Source organism: Oryza glaberrima, chromosome 4, assembly GCF_000147395.1.
Source record: "Oryza glaberrima chromosome 4, OglaRS2, whole genome shotgun sequence".
NCBI lineage: Eukaryota > Viridiplantae > Streptophyta > Magnoliopsida > Poales > Poaceae > Oryza > Oryza glaberrima.
Genome location: NC_068329.1, coordinates 28,018,415 through 28,039,127, shown reverse-complemented (window position 1 = coordinate 28,039,127; position 20,713 = coordinate 28,018,415). Strand labels below are relative to the sequence as shown.

General features: G+C 42.3%; 2 protein-coding genes and 1 pseudogene across 3 annotated transcripts; 1 reads left to right on the top strand and 2 right to left on the bottom strand.

Moving 5' to 3' along the window:
* Nucleotides 1–2,043: 2,043 nt before the first annotated feature.
* Nucleotides 2,044–2,403, bottom strand: LOC127770932 (uncharacterized). Its single transcript, XM_052296701.1, has one exon. The coding sequence runs from the start codon at nt 2,401–2,403 to the stop codon at nt 2,044–2,046; it is 360 nt and encodes a 119-aa protein (XP_052152661.1).
* Nucleotides 2,404–11,605: 9,202 nt separating this feature from the next.
* LOC127771312 (transcription factor GTE7-like) lies at nt 11,606–13,490 on the top strand (annotated as a pseudogene).
* Nucleotides 13,491–13,833: 343 nt separating this feature from the next.
* Nucleotides 13,834–19,951, bottom strand: LOC127771307 (uncharacterized). 2 transcript variants are annotated; one of them, XM_052297189.1, is made up of 4 exons: nt 19,547–19,951; nt 19,142–19,460; nt 18,263–19,016; nt 13,834–18,157 (listed from the first exon to the last, which is right to left on the bottom strand). In XM_052297189.1, the coding sequence occupies exons 1-4, from the start codon at nt 19,848–19,850 to the stop codon at nt 14,288–14,290; spliced, it is 5,247 nt and encodes a 1,748-aa protein (XP_052153149.1). In that variant the 5' UTR covers nt 19,851–19,951; the 3' UTR covers nt 13,834–14,287. The 2 variants fall into 2 exon arrangements, with proteins under 2 accessions (XP_052153149.1, XP_052153148.1); XM_052297188.1 differs by having other exon boundaries at nt 13,834–19,016.
* Nucleotides 19,952–20,713: the final 762 nt, after the last annotated feature.

Here is a 20,713-nt window from a genome sequence, read left to right as displayed (position 1 = left end):
AACTACCAAAATTTATATTGTAAAATTTGGATACCCCAATGTATTTTCTGAAGAATAAAGTTTCTCTCCTAATAATCAAGCCAGCATTTGATTTTTTTTTTTGCATGCTATATATAACACCAGCATTTTGTCGATTCAGGTTAAAAACAAAAAGTTAGCGTTCAATTTGCCCAAAGTTTAGGTGAATTTTATTTTTCTTAGAAATATGGTATCTTTCGGTACCTTTTCAAAGATGGTAAAATTATTCTTTTTAAAAATTTTGATACCTCGAGATAACCAAAGGTACAAAATTTGATTATAAAAAAATATGATACCTCCTCGTATCTTTCCAAATATGGTAATTTTTTTTGACACAGCTGTATTTTCTACTGTAAAGCCAATTAGCTTAGGTATTCTCTACGTAAAGGAGTGTTGTCAGTTTTAATGTTTTCACTACCGTCGTGTCAAGTGTAAACAGTTGATCCACAGAAACCTAACGCATTGGAGCTGAATTTTTTATTCAACTTCCATTGTTCTCTTGTATAGTTCTATACAGTCGTTTCATTCTTCTGTATGCACATTTGGTTGGTCTGGCTTCGCTTTCTGAACCGTAGAGGAAATATAGTTTTTGCCCTGAACATAAACTTTGTAAGTGAAACTTTTGATTAGGCGAGGACGACTTTCCTTTGTCATGTACTCATGTGCTAATGTACTTTGTTAGGCTAAGTTCGATATTACCGGCTAGGAACTAATTATCCACGCACATCAAACGGAACAATCCATTAGCATATAATTAATTAAGTATTAGTTAAAATTAGATTAATACTACGTATAATTTTTAAAACAACTTTCTTATATAATTGTTTTCTGAAAAACACATCGTTCAGTAGTTTGAAAAACGTGAACGCAAAAAATTGAGGAGGTAAAATTTGATAGAAGATAGTATCGAACTCAGCCTTGCAAGATTATCTGAAACTTGCAAGACAGAGCTGAGAAGTTATATTTCTGCAAGATTATCTGAAACTTATATCAATATATAAGGCAATCCTGTTGCCTTTCTTCGAAAAGGATTATCTTAAACTTAACTCAGTCTGCAGCCCTGTAATGCGGTTGCTTCTTCTTGAAATGAACACCCAGCTGTTTGCAGAGCTTGCCTGCTTACATAATTTTGCGTGGGACAAATAGAACTGTACATATTTGTACCAGGAGATACTGAAACCATATTGTTTCGTTTATACTTATATTTATAAGTCAAATTTTAATTTTAGTGTTGATTTTGAGATTTTTTCTGTCATTGTTTATTAAATGCTTTTAAATCGCTGAGTACATGTATATAAATATTTTACTTATATTTTTTAAAATTGCAGCTTACATAAGCATAAACGAAACAATGAGACGTGCACGAGATAAAACAGAATGAGCAATTTTACGGTGCTAGAGAAGGTACCATTTTTTCTATTATAAATTTGGTACCTCTTTATACCTAGATACTATGAGGTACTATGAGGTACCAAATTTTACTCTAAATTTTTTTACCTCATGGTATCTCCTCCTCAAGAACCGTAGAATTGCTTAAACAGAATACTGATCCACAACAAATCTCAAAATGTTTAATTACTTCATAATAACCATAATCTCACAAACAGACCGCTACCAAGTTGAAAACACACGGCTGAATCCTGACCCTCGCACTGTCATACATGATAGTACACCACTACTGGATTTTTTTTCCCTCTCTTTTCAATCAGAGATTTGCTTTGGTCCAATAAAAAGTACCTCTAACTACCGATACTTTACGGTACCAAATCGTTTCTGATCATTGGATCTAATAATGCCCATCCCACCTAGCTAGATTGAACGATCAGAAACGATTTAGTACCGTGAGATATCGGTACCTCTTTTGTTGGATGAGAGCAAATCTCTTTCAAGAATATTGGGACAAACTCAGACGACAGGAATACAACAGGAGAAGAAGAGAGCACAACTATTTCAAGATGAGAGAAGCAAAGAGCACAACTATTTGAAGATGAAAGAAGCAGAGAGCACGGCTAAGAAAGAGCACAATTATTTGAAGATGATAAATCCGCCTAGCGCAGCCACGATGACAAGCGGCAGAATCGAAACCCACAAGATCGTCATACCGACGGAACGCCTGTCTGCCAGGTTCCCCGCCACCCAGAAGCCGGCCGACGCCTCACCAAGCCCGAAGACGCCCACCGCGACGAGAATGCCGTAGTAGAGGAAGAAGGGCCCCTTGCCGTGGTTCTCAAACAAACCACCGGGAGGCACGAAGAAGGCGAGGAAGATCGCCGCGACGGCCTCGACGGCGCCGCCCGTTATCAGCGCCGCCGGCAACTTATCGGCGTTGCGGCAGGCCTCGGAGATCAAGCTCGCCGTTCTGAGAACAATGGCCATGAGCTCCATCTCCAGCGTATGCGTGTGCTGTGGTGTGTAGGAGAAATAATGCTTTTGGTTTTGGAGCTCGGAGAATGGATGAAAGAAGAAGCTCCATGCGTGTGCGTGTATTTATAGTGAGCAGGAAACCGAACCGAATAGAACAGTGGAAACCGAACCCGCAGATCCGCTAGCGGGAGCCGCCGACGCCACTGCTACTGCCTTTACCGGATCCACCCATTGGAAATGCCACCGCCACCGATGGATCTGCAGGAGGGGGCTGAAGAACGCCGAATCCGGCCCGCAGGAGCTGCTGACACCATTACCACCACGAGGGGAGGAAAGGGGTGACCGAGTGAGAGGGGGAGAGAGACGGGTGAGAGTAGGGCAGGGAATGGAGAAGGTCGCCCCCCGTCACCTCCCACGCGTGCCTTTATCCACTCGCGCGCGGCTCTCTCTTGGCTTGGCTCGTTTGATAGGTGCGTTTTTTTAAATACCGGCACCGATAATATATTATAGCTGGCGGTTTTTAATATATTATAAGTGTCGGTTTTTTTAAAAAAATAGCACGTATAGTATAGGTATTGGTTTTTCTATTAAACCGGCACCTATATTCACTTAAAGGTGATGGATTTTTTTTTTGTATTTTCAGCCTGTGGAGGTGGGCAAAACACTATAGGTGCTAGTTTTAGCTGTTCCGGTGCCTATAGTGCCAATATGTATGTGCTTTTTTATATTAGTGATGCTGAGGGTTTCATACCAGAACTTCCATTCTAAAATCAATCCTTCCAGTCAATTTATTTTATTAAAGCAGACAGCTTGAGGTTTTGGGCAAGGATAAATACCACACCAGGCTAACCGATCTGAAAAATGGCACTGTGAACCTACATCTATATAGTATGCTAATATAATGCTTTTCTCTTTGGCATGGCTAGCACCTTTTCTCTTTGGCATGGCTAGCATCATGTTAATAAGGCCTGGGAAGCACCAGGACGTTCACTTGCACCTTTTCTCTTTGGCATGGCTAGCATCATGTTAATAAGGCCTGGGAAGCACCAGGACGTTCACTTGCACCATGGAAAGAAGTCAACAGCCTTCACTGTATGGTTATGCCGATTCGGTTTTTTTTACATGTCTAATTGGTGGGTAAGGATCGATAGGGTGCTCCGGAGAGGAAGCATTCCACGAAGATGCTGGATGAATGCTCCGGTTAAATTGCCGGATGAGGATATCCACCTTTGCTAATCTCTACCATTAGTAATTATTTACAATAATTAATATATTTTGTTGTTAATTGGTAATTAACTTGTCAAAAATAGTATTGATAAGATATAATTAGTCTATTTTGTTGTATAATTAGTATAAACTATGACTATATTAATGATAATTAATATATTTTATTATTAATTAATATGTTCAATCCATTCTTATCCACCCAATCAAACAAGAAATTGGATCACCATATCTATTAGAAAAAACTGACCATATCTGTGTAAATATGGATGACCGAACGTGGCCGGGGAAGATCAACGATGAAGATAATGTGAGGCCGAAGGGATTGATGCTGAACCAAAACGAACCCACTTATTTCAGGAAAAAACGGCTTGCACTAGATAATTATCTGTAGACTATGTATATATTCCGACTGCGTCTTGTGTTGGTATGCCGGTTTGTTCAACGTTTACAGATTAATTATTGTTTCGTACCATTGTCCATTAGATGATTGGTGATGGAATGTTTGGTACGTATAAACTTTTATACCTTCAAATATATTTTTGACAAATAGCTAACTTCAAATATTTAACCAATGTTTTATGAATGAGGCATCCAATTATTTTTTAGATAATGGAAATGGATTACATCTCTGGCTTCGGTCATAACACACAAAGTCATAAGTTTAATACAAAAGGTAAAGATAAAAATAAATCAAAATGAGAAATAAGATGATGGGACAATTCCCCACCCTCTTTATTATTAACTAGCGTTAAACCACACAGATTTTTAGCTAGCAATTCTAATGGAACTACGCCACCCATAGTGAAATAAGAGACCCTTGGCTACTGATTGCAAAAGTATAGCACCATTACGCGTGGTATCCTGTTCCTCTTGTGGTAGCATCGTAGACCAAAAATGGATCCAATTGGAAAACATGAAGATAACCTACATAGGGTTAGATAATTATTTAGCATTAAAAACTTTATCATTACGACAACTCAAAATTGGCCAACTTACAACACTAGCTCCGATTAGAATCAATTTTTTAATGGACCTAGGTACCCCTCTAAGCCAATTACCAAAAAATATTTTTGACGTTACAGGGTGGAGGGATATTAAAAACAAAAAATACACATCTGTAACAAACTGAGCAACTTGATACTTGTCAACGGTGGATACCCGTAGACTGGATAAATTGAGTATTGGAGTACGTTGGTACGATGATCTAAACGATACGATATTAAAGCAGACAAGAAACAAGGATTATACTGATTCAGGCCCCTCGTGATGTAATAGCCCTAATCCAGTTTATACGAGATTAATATGGAAAACCACATAGTACAAAGGGTATAGATGAATCCAATCATACCGACGAGATCCTTGTTGAGATTGATCGACGTGATCTCCCGGCGACTTCGGCTTGAGTTCTTTGGCTTCGTAAACTATGGTGGGTGTGTTGGCGCTATGATTCGATGATCCCGAGCCCTTCCAGGGGTGTGCCTTTTATACCATGAGCTGCCTTAGTCTCCAAGTAGAACTCGGAGACAATGAACCCTGCACGATATAGAATAATCTCTATCCTCTCCTAGTAGGACTCTGATAATCTACATGCTGTGAGGATATTTTCCATAATACCTTGCATATTTCTTTATCGCATACGGAAACATATCATAGGATATGAGATATGCCAATCCGGCATATTTGGTAAATCGTAGGATAGGAGGTATGCCTTATCCGTAACCCTGAAAATACTCAAAGAAAAGATGTTGGATTATCTCTTGTGGATAACAGAAAGAACAATGTTTCTTCCTCCCCCCACCATTTTCTTTTGGCCAGGTTTTATTTCGTTAGAATTACTTTCTTATGAAGAAACCACATACACACCTTTATCTTTAGTGGAACCTTTAAGTCTCATATAATTCTTTTTATCCAAACATTAGAGTTCATAATCACATAGATTTAACTGAAAATTGGCCATTCTTATGGAGCAACCATACGAAACAGTCCTTTTCATTTTCGTTTGACGGAGTCATACAAATTAGCTAGCCTGAGGATCCCAATTACTTAATCCACAATTTTCTTAGACATTAACACAAATGTAAAATGGCCTATATTACATATAGTACGTAGGGCCTGTTCACTTTGATGACATTTTCAACCTTACCAAATTTTGGTAAAGTTGCCAAAAAAGTGGCTACATTTATTTTGTTGCCAAAATTTGGTAACTATATAAGAAATCCTACCAAAATTTTGGCAGGCAATACCAAAATTTAGTAAGATTTTTTTTAGCATCAAAGTGAACAGACCCGTAAAGACTATGAAATATCAATATATATACATATATATGTATACATATATATATATGTATATGTATATGTATATATATATATATAGGAGTTGGATAATATGAACCTAGGTGCATCTGCACCTCAATCCCACATGTGACACGTGTCTATTTTTCGTTGTAGCTGATCATCATTTTCACCAAAGCTACTACAACTTGTACCTACCCAGCCCAAACTCTTATAGGGAAAATTTTAGGCAGGTACACAATGATGCTGTAGTCATGCATTTCTCACCCACCCATGTACTAGTACTAGTCTGCAACTGTATTCATGTCTTTTCACTAATGTGACCGTGAGAGAGAATGAGAGAGAGAGAGATGAACATGTAGTTTTAATAGATCTCTTGGCTACAATCACATTACTCCATGTGATTAGCCATCAAATATACGTTGATGTTTTTAATTAATCTGACCACCTTGTTTTGTATGTCCGGAAATTAATCTATATCTGGTTTTATTCGGACATGATATATCAAGATGAATGTCCAATCACCACGCAAATACAATATATCCGATGTCCAAGAATGACATTGTGAAAATAATATATCATTTGGCATAAATTAAAATAAAAAATACATGATTTTTTTTACAGATATATGCTACATAACAAAGTATAATTTCATTAATTGACAAAGAAAATAATATACACTGCAATTTGTTGACACCGAAAATGAAATACAACGAAAATATCATTTTGAAAAGTCATGTCTAAAAAAAAGATGTCGCAAAATGATAACATATAACTTGACATGTATTGAAATTAAAAAAAAATAACATGTGTGTTATTTCCAAAATGGTCATGTATACTAAATTTCCATGGATAACAAGAGAAAAGAAACAATATTCAAATGATGAGTAAATACTACATGATGTGTGGTCAACTACCTCTCATCTGTTCTTTCTCTCTCTTTGCTCAGGAAGTACATATCCCATGTCAGAGCAACACATGCATCTTGCACCTCAGGTGTTGCCATGAGAAGGAGGAGGAGATTGTCAACGTCAAGTATTAGAAGAACGGGAGAAGCATCGACAACGACCTGCAGCCCACGGCCGCGACGCGATACGAATTACCCGAAACCGCAAAAGAAACCGAAACATTTGCAGTGCTCGCAAAGAGGCAAGAGCAGAAGCTGGGTCAAACGGATTAGTGGACACAAGTGGTGAACAGAAAGAAAATGATTAAACTTCGCACGACGCGTATTCCATCTCCACAGCTAGTTCCGTGGAACCGAAACCAAATTCGACCCGAACAGATCGGTTTCTCCACATATTGCAACTTGCGAGCAGAGTTTTTTCAAACGAAAGCTTTTTCAAACGTGACTCAGAACACGTAAGTGGCCCGGAGCATGAAGCTATGCTTGGACTAATCCTATATTGGTTTGATGATTTGCCGTTGATCTCCCGGCTATTGATTTTTCTGTCGTTCCTCATCGAGACCTCCCCGACCTCCGGTGAAACTCCAGGCGGCGATGAGATCGAGCTGCACATAGCTGAGATGATGTCGAGACATATCAGTTCTGAATGAGGGCAAGGCGACCGTAGGCTAGTCGTAGCAATCCATGACAACGACCGGCCCAGTGTCCATCCACAACTGAGGCCTTGTTTAGATTCTAATTTTTTTCTTTAAACTTTTAATTTTTTCGCACATCGAACTTTTATATACACATAAACTTCTATTTTTTTCATTACATTGTTCCAATTTCTTTAAACTTTTAATTTTAACGTGGAACTAAACACAGTCTGATCGTACCGAGCCCGTCAGATTAATCGTTCGCCGAGATCGCAGCGAGTGGAGCGATTACAGATCGAATGATGAACATGCGACAACGTACTCGTTGTTGTTTAAGAGCAAGGCTAATAATACAACCGACTTGCTGGCTATAAGATTCTTTATAGCCTTCTCTCAGCCTACCCATATAATAGTTAGCTCTTCACAATTAATACAGGGCTCACTCGTCTCTCCCACAGAGTTTCTTGGTTCTTGTGTCCAAGCCGGCTGTAAGTTTACAGCCCGCTTCTCCTCTCTCTCCTATCTTCTTTCCTTCAACTCAACATTTAGCTGGCTTATAGGCTACTATTATACTTGCTCTAAGGTAAGTATATGCCTTGAGACGTCATTGCTTTCGGGAACCCGAACCCGATCGGCCACGTAGATCGGTTTTCTGGCTAGCAGTAGTAGTATAGGTGAAATCCTTTGGACACGTGGACTCGCTGGTCCATGAAACCGACGACTTTGAACCGAACCCGAATAGTGCCGATTAGCAATTTTCATCTCAACAACACCAGGGTCATCTTTTGTTCTCAAAGCATATGTACGCAGTATGCCTGAACAAAGCAACACAAGCGCTGAACCGAACCCGAACCCGAAACCGGGTCGGTAGGTTTCTTTGCAAACAAAACCAAAAGACGCCCAAAAAGGATCCACAGTGGGGGACCCACCAAGATGAAAAATACATGCTCGCCGCTGATTAACTACTATACCTAACGAAGAAATCATACATGGCACAACCCGAACCCGGAACCGAACAATTTATGCAAAATGCATTCTGTTAATCCGCAAGTCCAAGTTTTCATCTCTCATTTTTTTTGGGATAACTAATTGGTTGCCATCAAAGACCTGACAAGTTTAATTTCTTCAATATGCTTTGAAACACCGCAGCCTACAGCCCTGCAAACGCCTGTTCTTTCGAATGCGTACTAGTTGGTTGCTCTGCTTCTACCATGATTTTTGTAAGATTATGATTGGTTGATTACTGCCATGATTTCGAGAAGGATATAAGCAAAAGATTGAAGGAAATCCTCATAGGTAGACATGAACAACATTCATAGCTAAAGAAAATGAAAATGCAAGGAAAACATACAAATTCAGAGCCGGCACGCAATACGATAAATAAAATAGAGCATAATTATAATTAAGTAGTAGAAAAAAACATGAAAAATGGATTAGTATGTTTTTTTAAAGCAGCTTTCTATAGAAAATGTTTTTTTAATCACGTTTGATATAGTAGGAAACGTAAGCATGAAGAGCAAGTGAGTAGGACTTGGGAACATGGACAAAAGAACATAAATAACCTCACGTATGATACATAAAACCTCGTAAAAGTTAACAATCACACTGTTACGTCACAAAATAACTGGAAATAGCAAACCGTCCACCTCGCTCGCCCCCGCGTTTTTGTGCACGCAAATGCCAAGGGGGCAGCTGTGTGTGCATGAAATGATTTTAAGCCTTCCCTCGCCTCGAACCGAATCCGAACCCGAGCTATTCGGTTTTCTCTAAACAGAAAGCGACGCGCCGGAGAAACACACGGATGAATCACAAGATGCTGCTAAGGGCTTGTTTAATAGAGCTACAAGAGAAACATCCATGGGTCTTCCGACTAGCTATATAAGGTGGTAGGCTAGATAATCTGGATTCGAAACCTCACCCCTTCTAATTATTTGATATTAGATCATTCCTTAATATTCGCGTTTTTAATAGAGCTACAACTGCTAATTTTAGCTTAAGGAGTCGGTCTGTTGTGGAGTTGTAGAGCAACCTAAATCCAGCTCCAACTCACTAGTTTATTTTGTGAGAGAGTCCACCCAGCTCCGCTCTAATTTTAGGTGGAGCTGAAACTGTTTGGCTGAGCTCCAGCTCCAGGAGAGATAGAGCTAAAGTTGTAGCTGTGCCAAACAGGCCCTAAAAGTGTCAGCTCCGACTGCTCGAGTGCATTGCTGAACTTGTCGTCATGCCTCACCCACGTTGAGTACCCGAGCACGCTGAACCGGCTGGACAAGGGTTGCTGAGGGGGAGTTGGTGGGTCAAGTTTAATACTAGATTCAATTATAAGAATATAGAGATTTACTCCTGTCCATCTGAGGGAGGCGGTACTAAATCCTAGCCATCAATTGGGACAAATCAAACGGTTGAGATTTCTCGGTACCGTGCGGTACCATTTTAGCCCATATGGTGGTACCGTCTTTTGAAGTGAGGTGGAAGGGTAGTATAGACTTTTCGCATGTAAGGACTCTAGGGTGGGCGGTGAGGCCATTGTTGACGGCAGCATTAGCGGACGACGAGGTTCAGGGCCGGCGTTGATAGTGGCGGCGGCGAGCTGCGGGGTTCAAGGGTTCGGGGTGGCATGCGGGTGCGTTGCAGGGCCAGCGTTTGACGGCGACGTGCTGCGAGATCCAATCCCAGCGTCGACGGCACGGGCTGCGGGGTCCGCGGCGGCGTGCGGCATGTGTGGCCCGCGACTCTGCGAGGTCTGGTCTAGGCGTAGCCATTGCGAGCGGCGGGATGAGACACCATATGAGGTGGTCGTGGAGAGATCAGACACCAAGCTATGCGGCGGCGGTGGCGTTAGGGGCATTGCCGGCCATGACGTCGAGGTGGCCGAGGCAGCGAGGTGGTCGTGGAGTTGTCGGAACAGGCACCACGGCAGCGATGGCGAGTCGTCGGACCAGGCGCCGGCACCAGCGGCCGGCGGCAAGGAAGAATGCAGCAGCGGCATCCAAGCATGAGGTTTTTTTTTTCTTTTTTGACGAGAACACAAGAACGAGATTGATTCAGTATTGGAAGAGATTTCTTACTCATGCCCAATCCTACCCCTAAATATTGGATGGCCAGATTTGTTTTAGTACCTGGTGGTACTGGTACCTTGGGGTACCAAGTGCTAGATGGTAGCAAATCTCAAGAATATAACTTATATTTGAGTTAACATGTATATAAATGAGCTATAATGTTATCTTTATTTTTTCTCCTCTCTTTATCTATCACCTGCGTATTCAATATATTTATCTTGAAATATGTGAATAGCTAGCTCTTGCATGAGAGCCAACCTATTTCATTTTTAATTCTCTCTCCTCTATATAAGCTTATAATTAGCTTATAGCCTAAGATTAGACTTGCTCTAATGGGCGCGTGCGAATCAACTGTTTAACTTGCACAGTGGGCGCACCCCCCTCCCCCCACACCCATTGCGCACAACGCCTCTGCGCTGCTACTTACGGTAATTATTATTAATTATCGTAATTAGCATTATTTTTTTAAAAAAATAGTTCAAAGTTTAAAAGTTTGGAATTGAAAATTTTGAATTTTGAAGTTCAAAATTTTAAATTTTGAGTTAAAAGTTTTAAATTTTGGAGTAAAAGTTTTAAATTAAGTTTTAATAGAAATTTTGATACTTTTAATATATCCCAAAATTAATTAAGATGGAGAAAAAATAAAAAAAAGAAAAAGAGCATACACATTCATGCATGCGCGTGGAGAGGCCGTGCGCGCGAGATAGCAAAACCATCTCGCGCAAAACCGGGGAGGGGTTGTTTGAGGAAAGAGGAAGAAGGGAATAAAAGGATAACGTGAGCCCCTACGTGCAGACTCACAACGAGCCACATCAGCAAGAGCCATTCTCAAAACCACCGAAGAGAGTCATTTTGCATCGGTTTAAACAGTCGAGGGTTTAAGATATCTACTACTGCGATTAAGGAATCTGGATTAGATTTGTTATGTATGTTTAAGGGAGTTCAGGTGGACTTATTCTAAGGCGGGGAAGACAAAGATGTGTATCGCGCGCGCCGTCGGCCTTCTTGTCCGTAATGGACTGCCAGTCCAAACGAATACTTATGGGCCTCGCAGAGTACGTCGCAGGCGAGTTGGGCCTCGGCCTTGTCCGCGCCCTCATCTCCCACATGACACATCGCCTCGTCAGTGTCGCAGCAGCAGAGTCAAGCCGAAGCGCTACCCATGGGTCGCCTCACCTCCCCCGCCGCCGCCGGAGCTCAAGGCGGCGATGCGGAAGCGGTGCGGCCGGGATCCCGCCGAAGCTGCGGAACGGCAAGTGGGCGGGGCATCTGTTTCAACGGCGGATCTCACCACGGGGAAGCCGAACCTCGCCGTAGGGTTGGGGGGTAAAATACAGTTCGTCGCCTCTTATGATGGTTGATTTGTTTTCGGTAGAATACAAAACCATCCTTTTTTCGCAGATAAACTTCCTTTTCCGGCGATGCGGAAGCGGTGCGACCAGATCCTGGCGACGCTGCGGGAAGGACAAGCGGAGCATCTGGTTCAACGCCCCCGTGGAGGTCGAAAGCCTCGGGCTCCACGACTACCACACCGTCATCAAGTGGGAGATTACCCTGGAGGAGAAGAACTTGTTGAGGGTTGGGTTGGAGAGCTTGCCGGAGGAGAAGATGCATAATGTGTTGCAGATTGTGCGAAAGAGGAACGGCAATCCAGAGCTGGTTGGGGGTGAGATCGAGCTGGATATTGATGAGATGGATGTCGAGACACAGTGGGAGCTTGATCGATTCGTCAACAACTTCAAGAAGGCGCTCAACTAGAGTCGACGGGCTGCTATTGTGAATGGTGAAAATGCCGATGTCATTGATGCTTCCGTGGCTAATGATAGTGATGTGCTGGTGAATGGCAGTACCGCTACGATGGTGGACACCGGTGATGTGGCAATGGCAATAGTAAGCAGCATATGCTTTGTTCTTGGTTGCTATTAGCTTATGTGTGAAATGAGCTCTTATAATGGTTAATGTGTTTTGTAAACATAATGGTTAATGTGTTTTGTTGATTACAGGAGAGCAAGGATCCTGACAAGATCACTACACAGGCCGAGCAGTTGGATGAGTATGTACATACTGGGGATGAAATGCCAACAGCAACTTACCAATCAGTGGAGATTGAGAAGGATACTGAGGTCGCGAGCAGTGGGTCCTCATCATCCAGTGGTACGATCGAACTGTCACTTTATAATTTGAACACCCAACTTCTTGATAAACGGAAGTTTTTGCGTTGTGTCTTATTTGATTTATCTTGCTGGTTCAGATTCAGGGAGCTCAAAGGACAGTGTCTCAGAATCTGGCAATGCCCATTCTCTGGTGTAAGGAGGCCATTCTAACAGTAGGATACAGGTAGGTGGATGATTAATTTCCTTTTATGTGATTGGTGGATGATTAATTTCCTTTTATTAATTTCCTTTTATGTGATTGGTGGATGATTAATTTTCTTTTATGTGATTGGTGGATACAGGTAGCCGGATGAACATATACTTTGGCTTACATTTTAATCTTTTTTGTATGACTGTAGTCTGAAACTATTTTTATATGGTGCGTACACCCTTTCTGAAAATATTTCGGACGCGACTATTTTGGATCAGTGGGAAAATCCCATTTCTCGGCCATATGTTTTAAGCCAGGTATTTACTTAGCGAATAATCGTAGTCTCAATATATTTATACGGTACCCTTTATCATAGCACAAATTTCATAGGTGGACACGACGAGAAAGCTAAGTATTAGCGTTCGTCGGTCTGATGAAAAGCGTGTGAAAAATATTTGTTCACACTACTTATATGGAACGCACATACATATTTCTATTTTGTGTCGAAAATTATTTTAGTCCAACATAAGTGGGTCTTATTTTATTTCATGGCCACCTATTTTGTGGCCGCTATTTAATTAAATTAATTCACCCGGTTATCTCTATTGTTTATTGCCAATAAAATTCTTATTTATTGTTATATATATTTTTACGCACTATATTTGAGATAATACATTGGTTTATAATTTAACAAATTATATTTAGGAAACGAGCCAAAATCGGCGTCAACAGAGAGAAAGACGCTCTCTCTCGCTCAGCGTGTGCGACACAAGTGCGGGGGAGGGGAAAGCGGCCGAGAGGAGATGGGCCGAGGAGAAAACGGCCCACGACACCCGAGGGAGGCAAAATAGACTTTTTCTGGAAGATTTGATTTGGAGAGAATTTGAGAAGGATTTGGTGTTTGGATTTGGATTTCGAATTTGATACTTGGACTCAGGAAAACAGGGAGAGGTGTCAAGGAAGGGATTTCAAGGTGGGAATTTGGTATATTCGGAAAGGTGGATATGTATTTGGCGATGAGTTCAAAGGAGGAGATTGAATTTCGGAACTCGATTTTGGCTTAGGAATTTTGAGGTGGCGGATTTCGATTTCGACGAGAGGGAACTAGGGTGGATTTGAATTGAGATCCATGGCACAACTTAGACTCACACTCAAAGAACATAATTTTCGCAGTTAGGATTTTATTAACTTAGTTTTTAACGTCTCGCGAAAAGCGGGCGTTACAGAATACAAGGCAACATGATGGCAACCGAGCTCTACTCTATTACATAATACATGGATCCGACCCACCTCCTATCTCTAGTTGAATATGGAGGCCGTGTGGGTCTCCACACTTTTTTTTTGTCAGGTGAGCCAAAGCTAGCTATAGCTGACCTAGCCATCATATGGTCCTTGTATTATGTAATGGTTCTGAAGGTAGTCATTGCAGCAGCAATGGTATGTACAGTAGATTGAACGCCTGAACGAGCCTATACCACCGAGTAATCAGTTCACATATCCCCCATTAATTATGACCTTCAGCTTGCTTGCTAGTGTTTTACACTGTTGAGCTAGCTCGTCACTGCAAAAGAAGATATCCAGCTCTTCCAACGAAGGTGGGAGGCCCTTCTCTGGCAGCCTCTCGATGCTCTTGCAAAAGAAGATCTCCAACCTCTTGAGGGAGGGAAGGGTGTGGAGCCCTGCAGGAAGATCTATGAGATTGTAGCAAAACCCAAACCGAAGCTCTTGTAGGGACGTGAGGAGCTGAAACGCTCTCTCTTGCTCATCTGTTAGTCTTCCCAATTCCATTACGCACTCGTAAAGCTCTAGGTGATGGAGTGAGGTGAGGTGCTTGCAGAAGGATGTGGTAAGGAACGAGGGGCCATCGATCTTGAGCCTTTCCAGTCGTGGGCATAGTTCATAGCCCTGTCTTGACAAACTCTCCAAATATGGAGGCAAGCTGGGCCATCTGAATACTTCCAAATGCTTGAGGGCGTGGAGGAATTGCAAGCCCTCTAATGTAGCAAGTGATGCACAACCTTTAATCTTCAAATGTTCGAGTGCAGTGCATGATTGCAACTCTAGACATTTTAAACATGAAGTGTCTGATACCTCTAAATTTTTTAAGCAGGTGAGATTCATCTGGAAGCAGAGCTGCAGAGTTTCTTGAGAATAGTCACTGACGTAAAGTTCCTCAAGTGATCGTGGAAGGATACACCTTCCATCTTCTCCATGACCGCTGAGGCATCTGTGTGCCTCCAGCAACCTGAGGTTGCTGAGCAATTGCAAGCCTTGTAGTGAATTAAGTGACCCACACCGTTTAATTATCAACTCTTGGAGTGCTGTGCAGGAATGGAGCTGCAGAGATGTTAAACTTTGGTTTTCCTCTACTTTCAGTATTTTCAGGCTAGTGAGGTTATCTGGAAAGCAGGGCTGCAGCATTTCTTGAGAATACTCGCTGATGTGAAGTTCCTCAAGTGATTGCGGAAGGATACAACTTCCATATTCTCCATAACCACTGAGGCAATTGTGTGCCCGCAGAAACTTGAGGTTGCCGAGAGATTGCAAGCCTTCTAGCGAATCAAGTGACTCACAGTTTTGAATTATCAACTCTTGGAGTGCTGTGCAGGAATGAAGCTGCAGAGATGTTAAACTTTCGTTGCTCCATACTACTAGTTTTTTCAGGTGGGTGAGGTTCCCTGGAAAGCAGGGCTGCAGCGTTTTTAGGGAACCAACATATCCAATCTGAAATTCTCTGAGTGATTGCGGGAGGAGCCATCTTCGGTTTGTCTGTTCATCATTTCCATCGTTATGCGCGAAGGATGAGAGCAGCTCAGGGCATACCACAATGTCTAGCTCCTCAAGGGAGGTAAATCCAGCGAGACCTTTGTTGCTCCAGTAAAATGTTAAATTAGAGCAACCTCTAATAGATACCTTCTTCAGAGATGATATAAGATTTAACGAAAGGCGCAGAAGTTTGTCTCGACCTGGATATTGTAAGGACGGAGCCTCCGAAGCTGACATAAGATTTTGTTCACTGTTTTCTTCCTCTCCTATCGATAGCCCCGTTATCTGCTCACATTCATGTAAACTCACTTCGTGTAGGGCCTGTGTGTGTTGCAACATCAGATACAGCCACTTCCCTGTTATTCCACAATCCTCAATATGGAGACGTTTGAGAGATGGGAGGGCGTTGTGATTTGTTGCTGACATATATTCGCAGGCAAGCTCTGATGGAACATTTGAAGAGAGAAATTCTGGGCAGTTATGTAATTTCAAACTCTTCAAACAGACGAGTTGCCTTAAACTTTCGAGTGAAATAGTTGCAAGATTTTGAAAATTATATATTGTCAATCCAGTTAATAACCTCAGGTTATGGAATGACAGAACTTTGTCATCCAATATTTTCAGCTGATCAGAATTCTTATTGAAAAAATCAATAAGATCATCGGGGCCCAGTCCAATTATTAGTGTTCCACTGCCTGACCCCTCCATCGTTGGAAGTGTTGAAACTTTACCGATCGATAATCTGGAAATAGATGAAGGCGGAAGAGGATTGTGCACACACAAAAGAGGACAATTATAGATGGTAAGTTTTCTAAGATGGGACAACCATGATGTCCGCTCGATGTCAAATTTCTGGCAGTTCTCAAACAACGGAAATACCTCCAGTGCAGGAAGGTTCTTAATTTTCAGAACCTTCAAACTGGAGTTCAAGTTCCTGATGGAAGAGCAGGAGCATGTGCTCAAGCTTGGCAATTCAATTAACACAAGCTCCTCCAGTGAAGGAATTGAGACTTCTGTTGCATTCCTCATTTTGATCAACACAAGCTTTATAAGTAACGGTAGCCTTTCCAAAGGGAGTCTTTGCCATGTTCCACATTTTTCTAGACGAAGTGTTTGAAGACAGGTAAGTGAAGAAGGAAGCCAAGTTGGGGAGGTAGCTCCATTATACCCAGATATACGTAGATGCTTGAGGCTGTGATGTGGTTCAAGACCATCAAGCACCTCACTTGCTATGTCTGTAAAAGGTTTCAGAATTGGGGATCTATTGGTATCACCCATTGGCGGTCTCTCCCTTCGAGTTTCCATGTCCATACAAGGTCCAGAGCTCTTGTCACTGTGACTTTCATTCTTGTAGCTCATGTATCTGTCATTTTCATTTTCGTAGCTCATGTCACTGTCATATCCATCCTTTGCATCCCTCCAGGACAAATGTAGCTTTTCTAAGTTTTGTTTATCTCTTAGGCTTGCACCATAAGCCTCGACTCTAGTTGTAACACGTTCCAGTTGGGACAGACTGAGCTGTACAAGCTGATTCATGGATTGAAGTTGTGATATCTCAATGCCAATAGAATTATGTACCTTGAAATCTGACAGTTCTTGCAGTGAGGTCTTATTACCAATTCTAGCATTTCGAGATAACACTACCACTTCTCCAACAAGATGCCTCAAGTTGACAAGATTACTTATTATGCCATTAGGTATATCGAGAGTTCCACATGAGCCAACATCTAGTACTTGAAGTTGGTAGCACTCGCTCAGATCCTGGGGCAAAGCTCCCTGGGACTCTTCGTTCTCAACTCGCAGATACCGGAGATGTGTACAATTTAATGAACTAACCAAACTGGAAAGAAAACAATCAAAATCAGCAAATGTTGAAGTGATCTGCAGCAGTCGCAAATGATGAGCCACCTTGAAAGTATCTTGAAAGGATTTAAAAAAATGATGGTCATATTGGCCAATTAATACCAATGTCCTCAACTTACTGCTTGACGTTACTTTCAACAACCTTTTCTCAAATTCCTCGTTACGAGATATGTTTCCATATTGATCCTTGAAGTATGCAGAACCAGTTACAATTGACAAATGACGTATATTAGGCGCTAACTTTTTACACTCTAAGCCATCTATAGTTGCACATTCAGTTTTTGAAACCATTCGTGCTAAATCATGCATAAGATCACTCAGAACAATATCTTTTGAGGAAGACCTTTTACTTCCAACTTGCTGGAAGAAACCAGAGTTCACCAATTCAGCTAGATATTCCCATCCTTTCTGCTCCAACTTCTCACAGGATTTTTCCACAAACCCTTGAGCTATCCATATTTGTATCAGTTGTGCTTCACTTAAAGAATAACCCTTGGGGAAAAGAGAGCAATAAGAGAAACATTTTTGTAGGTGTCTAGGCAGATGATCATAACTCGACTTCAAGGCATGCATGATGCCATCAGTATATCGCAGGGATTGCCATTCTTTGTGCTCTATAATGCTGTTCCAATGACCTAAGGTAAGATTCCTACTTAATAGGCGGCCCACAGTTTTTACTGCCAACGGGTTGCCATTTAGCTCCCTGACTATTTGCTTCTCAAGAACCTGTAAACTTGTATAACTATCAGGGTTATTATTACCAAAAGCATATGCTTTAAATAGTTGTGATAAATCACCATCTTGCAGAGCTTTTAAATTTATTGATCTTACCGTTCCACACCTTTTGGAGACATTCTGTATTCGAGTTGTCACAATGATGATATTACCTGTTACTTCTTGTGATGCATTCACATAATCTCTGAGAGGACACAGTAGTTTGTTCCAACAGTCTTCTGTAGTGACATCCCAAACATCATCCAAAACAACCAGGAACTTCTTAGATTTCATGTGTTTCTCAAGATCCTGCTGAAGCATGTTAAAGTTGCTTATTCCTTGATAACTCTGGTGGGAGACGCACTCTAAAATCTCCCTTGTGATCCTAACCACATCAAATTTATCAGATACATGGACCCATATCTTGATCTCGAACTGATTTCCAATTTCCGGATCATTGTAGATACGTTGGGACAGAGTGGTTTTCCCTATCCCTCCGATGCCTACAATTGGCAGGATGGTTATACCATTGGATTTATTTCCCATGATCATATTTTTTATGGATTCCATCTCTGCATCCCTCCCATAAACTTTGGGCTCAAGAAGATAAGATGATGTAGTTGCATTTGTGGCCGGAGGTGTACTCTGACGACTCTGATTTGAACCTGCAGACCCGCTTAGCCTCATAACCTCGTTCATGGCCTCTTGTAACCGATGAGTCATTTGTTGGATCGTGTTGGAAAGCTCAGTCTTGTTCCAAGGGTGCGAATTAGCCGCCACGTGGTCTGTTGATGCGTCGGTTCTCATCCTTTTTCTGCCGACGGAATTACTAGTTGTAGAAGAGTTACCGTTTACTGCACCCTCGCTGGCACTACAAGAAGAACATTGGCAATAGGCAAGGAGCGCATTTTTTTTGTATTAGAAGAAATGATCTTCGTTTTAGAGAAGTAATTGATTGATTGCTTTTTATGTTAAAAAAGAGAAGGTTAGTACTACCTTGGAAGGTTTGGCGGTTGACCAGTTGCTCCACGTTTCCTTTTACATTTGCCACTGTTGCGGTGATTGTGCAAAACCGAAGTCCCATTGTCGGAGCCGCACTTGACCACCGTGTGACAGTCGACACACTTGGCTTTCGCAGGCTTTCCGTTTTTCTCTTCCACGATCTCAAAGTATTGCCATACCCCAGACCGTCTTGTGCCAGCGCTGCCGCTGGCTAATTCACCTTCACCAGCGTTTACCCACGCTCTCTCTGTCTGCTCTGCTCCTCCTCCATGCCCATCCACGCTTTCAGGTGCGCCCTGACATGCATCTGAACCTAAACCAAAAGCGAATCTGGAAATCAACGTGTGCCAATGCTACATATAGAACACCATGGATGCATCTTGCATTTACAAGTTTTACCTCCTTCAACCTGCTGCTGAAGCCTGTAGTAGTCGAGCTCGTCGACGGCGTCGTCGGCGTCGTAGAACAGCTCCCTGAGACGACCGAGAGATCGGGCGAGCGACCTGTTCCCGATCGCCCTCCCCTTCACTTCAGCCACCACCACCTCCACCCTCTCGATCTCAGACCTGAGCTTCTTCGTGACATCGGCGAGCCCAACCTGGCGAATCCAGTCATCCAGCTTGTCGGCGTCCAGGTTCTCCAGGATGGTCTCCGCTAGCCACCCGATCCCTCCCTCCAGCAAACCGACTTCCACCTCCTCCATCAGATCCGGCGGAAGAGAAGCAAGAGATTTGGGGTCAGTGGTAAGCAAAAGGTAGAGATGGGAATAATATGGGAGGTATTCGAGGAGGGCAGATGAGCAATATAAAATGCGGGTAGTCCTTTTTAATTTTTGTGAGGGATATAAATAATGCGGTACTCCCTCCGTCGGAAAAAAAAAAAAAAAGACAAACCCTGGTTTTCGTGTCTAACGTTTGACCGTCTGTCTTATTTAAAAAAATTAAAAAGATAAGTCACGTATAAAGTATTAATCATGTTTTATCATCTAACAACAATGAAAATATTAATTATAAAAAAATTTCATATAAGACGGACAGTCAAACGTTGGTACGAGAACCCACGGTTTGCTTTTTTTTTTTCGGACAGATGGAGTAGTTTGGTAGTGTAGGAACTACTAGGAAGCTACACGGAAGGTGAGCACTCGCAGCAGATGTTTGTGGGCTTTCAAATGCTTGGGCCGACTGCCTCCAAGTCGTTGGGCTCACTTGACAACTCAAAATCGGGCCTACAGGCAGAATTTGGGCCGTAAGCCGAGGCAGAGCGCCGCCGCCGCGACTTGCAAGACGCCGGCACGGGATGAGTGAGCATCTTGTCGACGTCGATGCGGGCGCCGGCAATCGCGTGCGGGAGTGAGGACAGTGTCTGTACCGTATGTCTGTGCGTGCGCAGCTCGCGTGCTGTATCTCGCCGGGTCGGCAAAGAACGCCGACTCGCGTGCTGTATCATCAGGGGAACGCCTTAGTTTGTGGTTTTCAACTCGGCGAATGCCGAATGGTGCGAGGAGGCAGACGCAGTGAGCCTGGTGACTTCATGGTGAAAGCTGAGCACAAAAACCGAACCCGATCG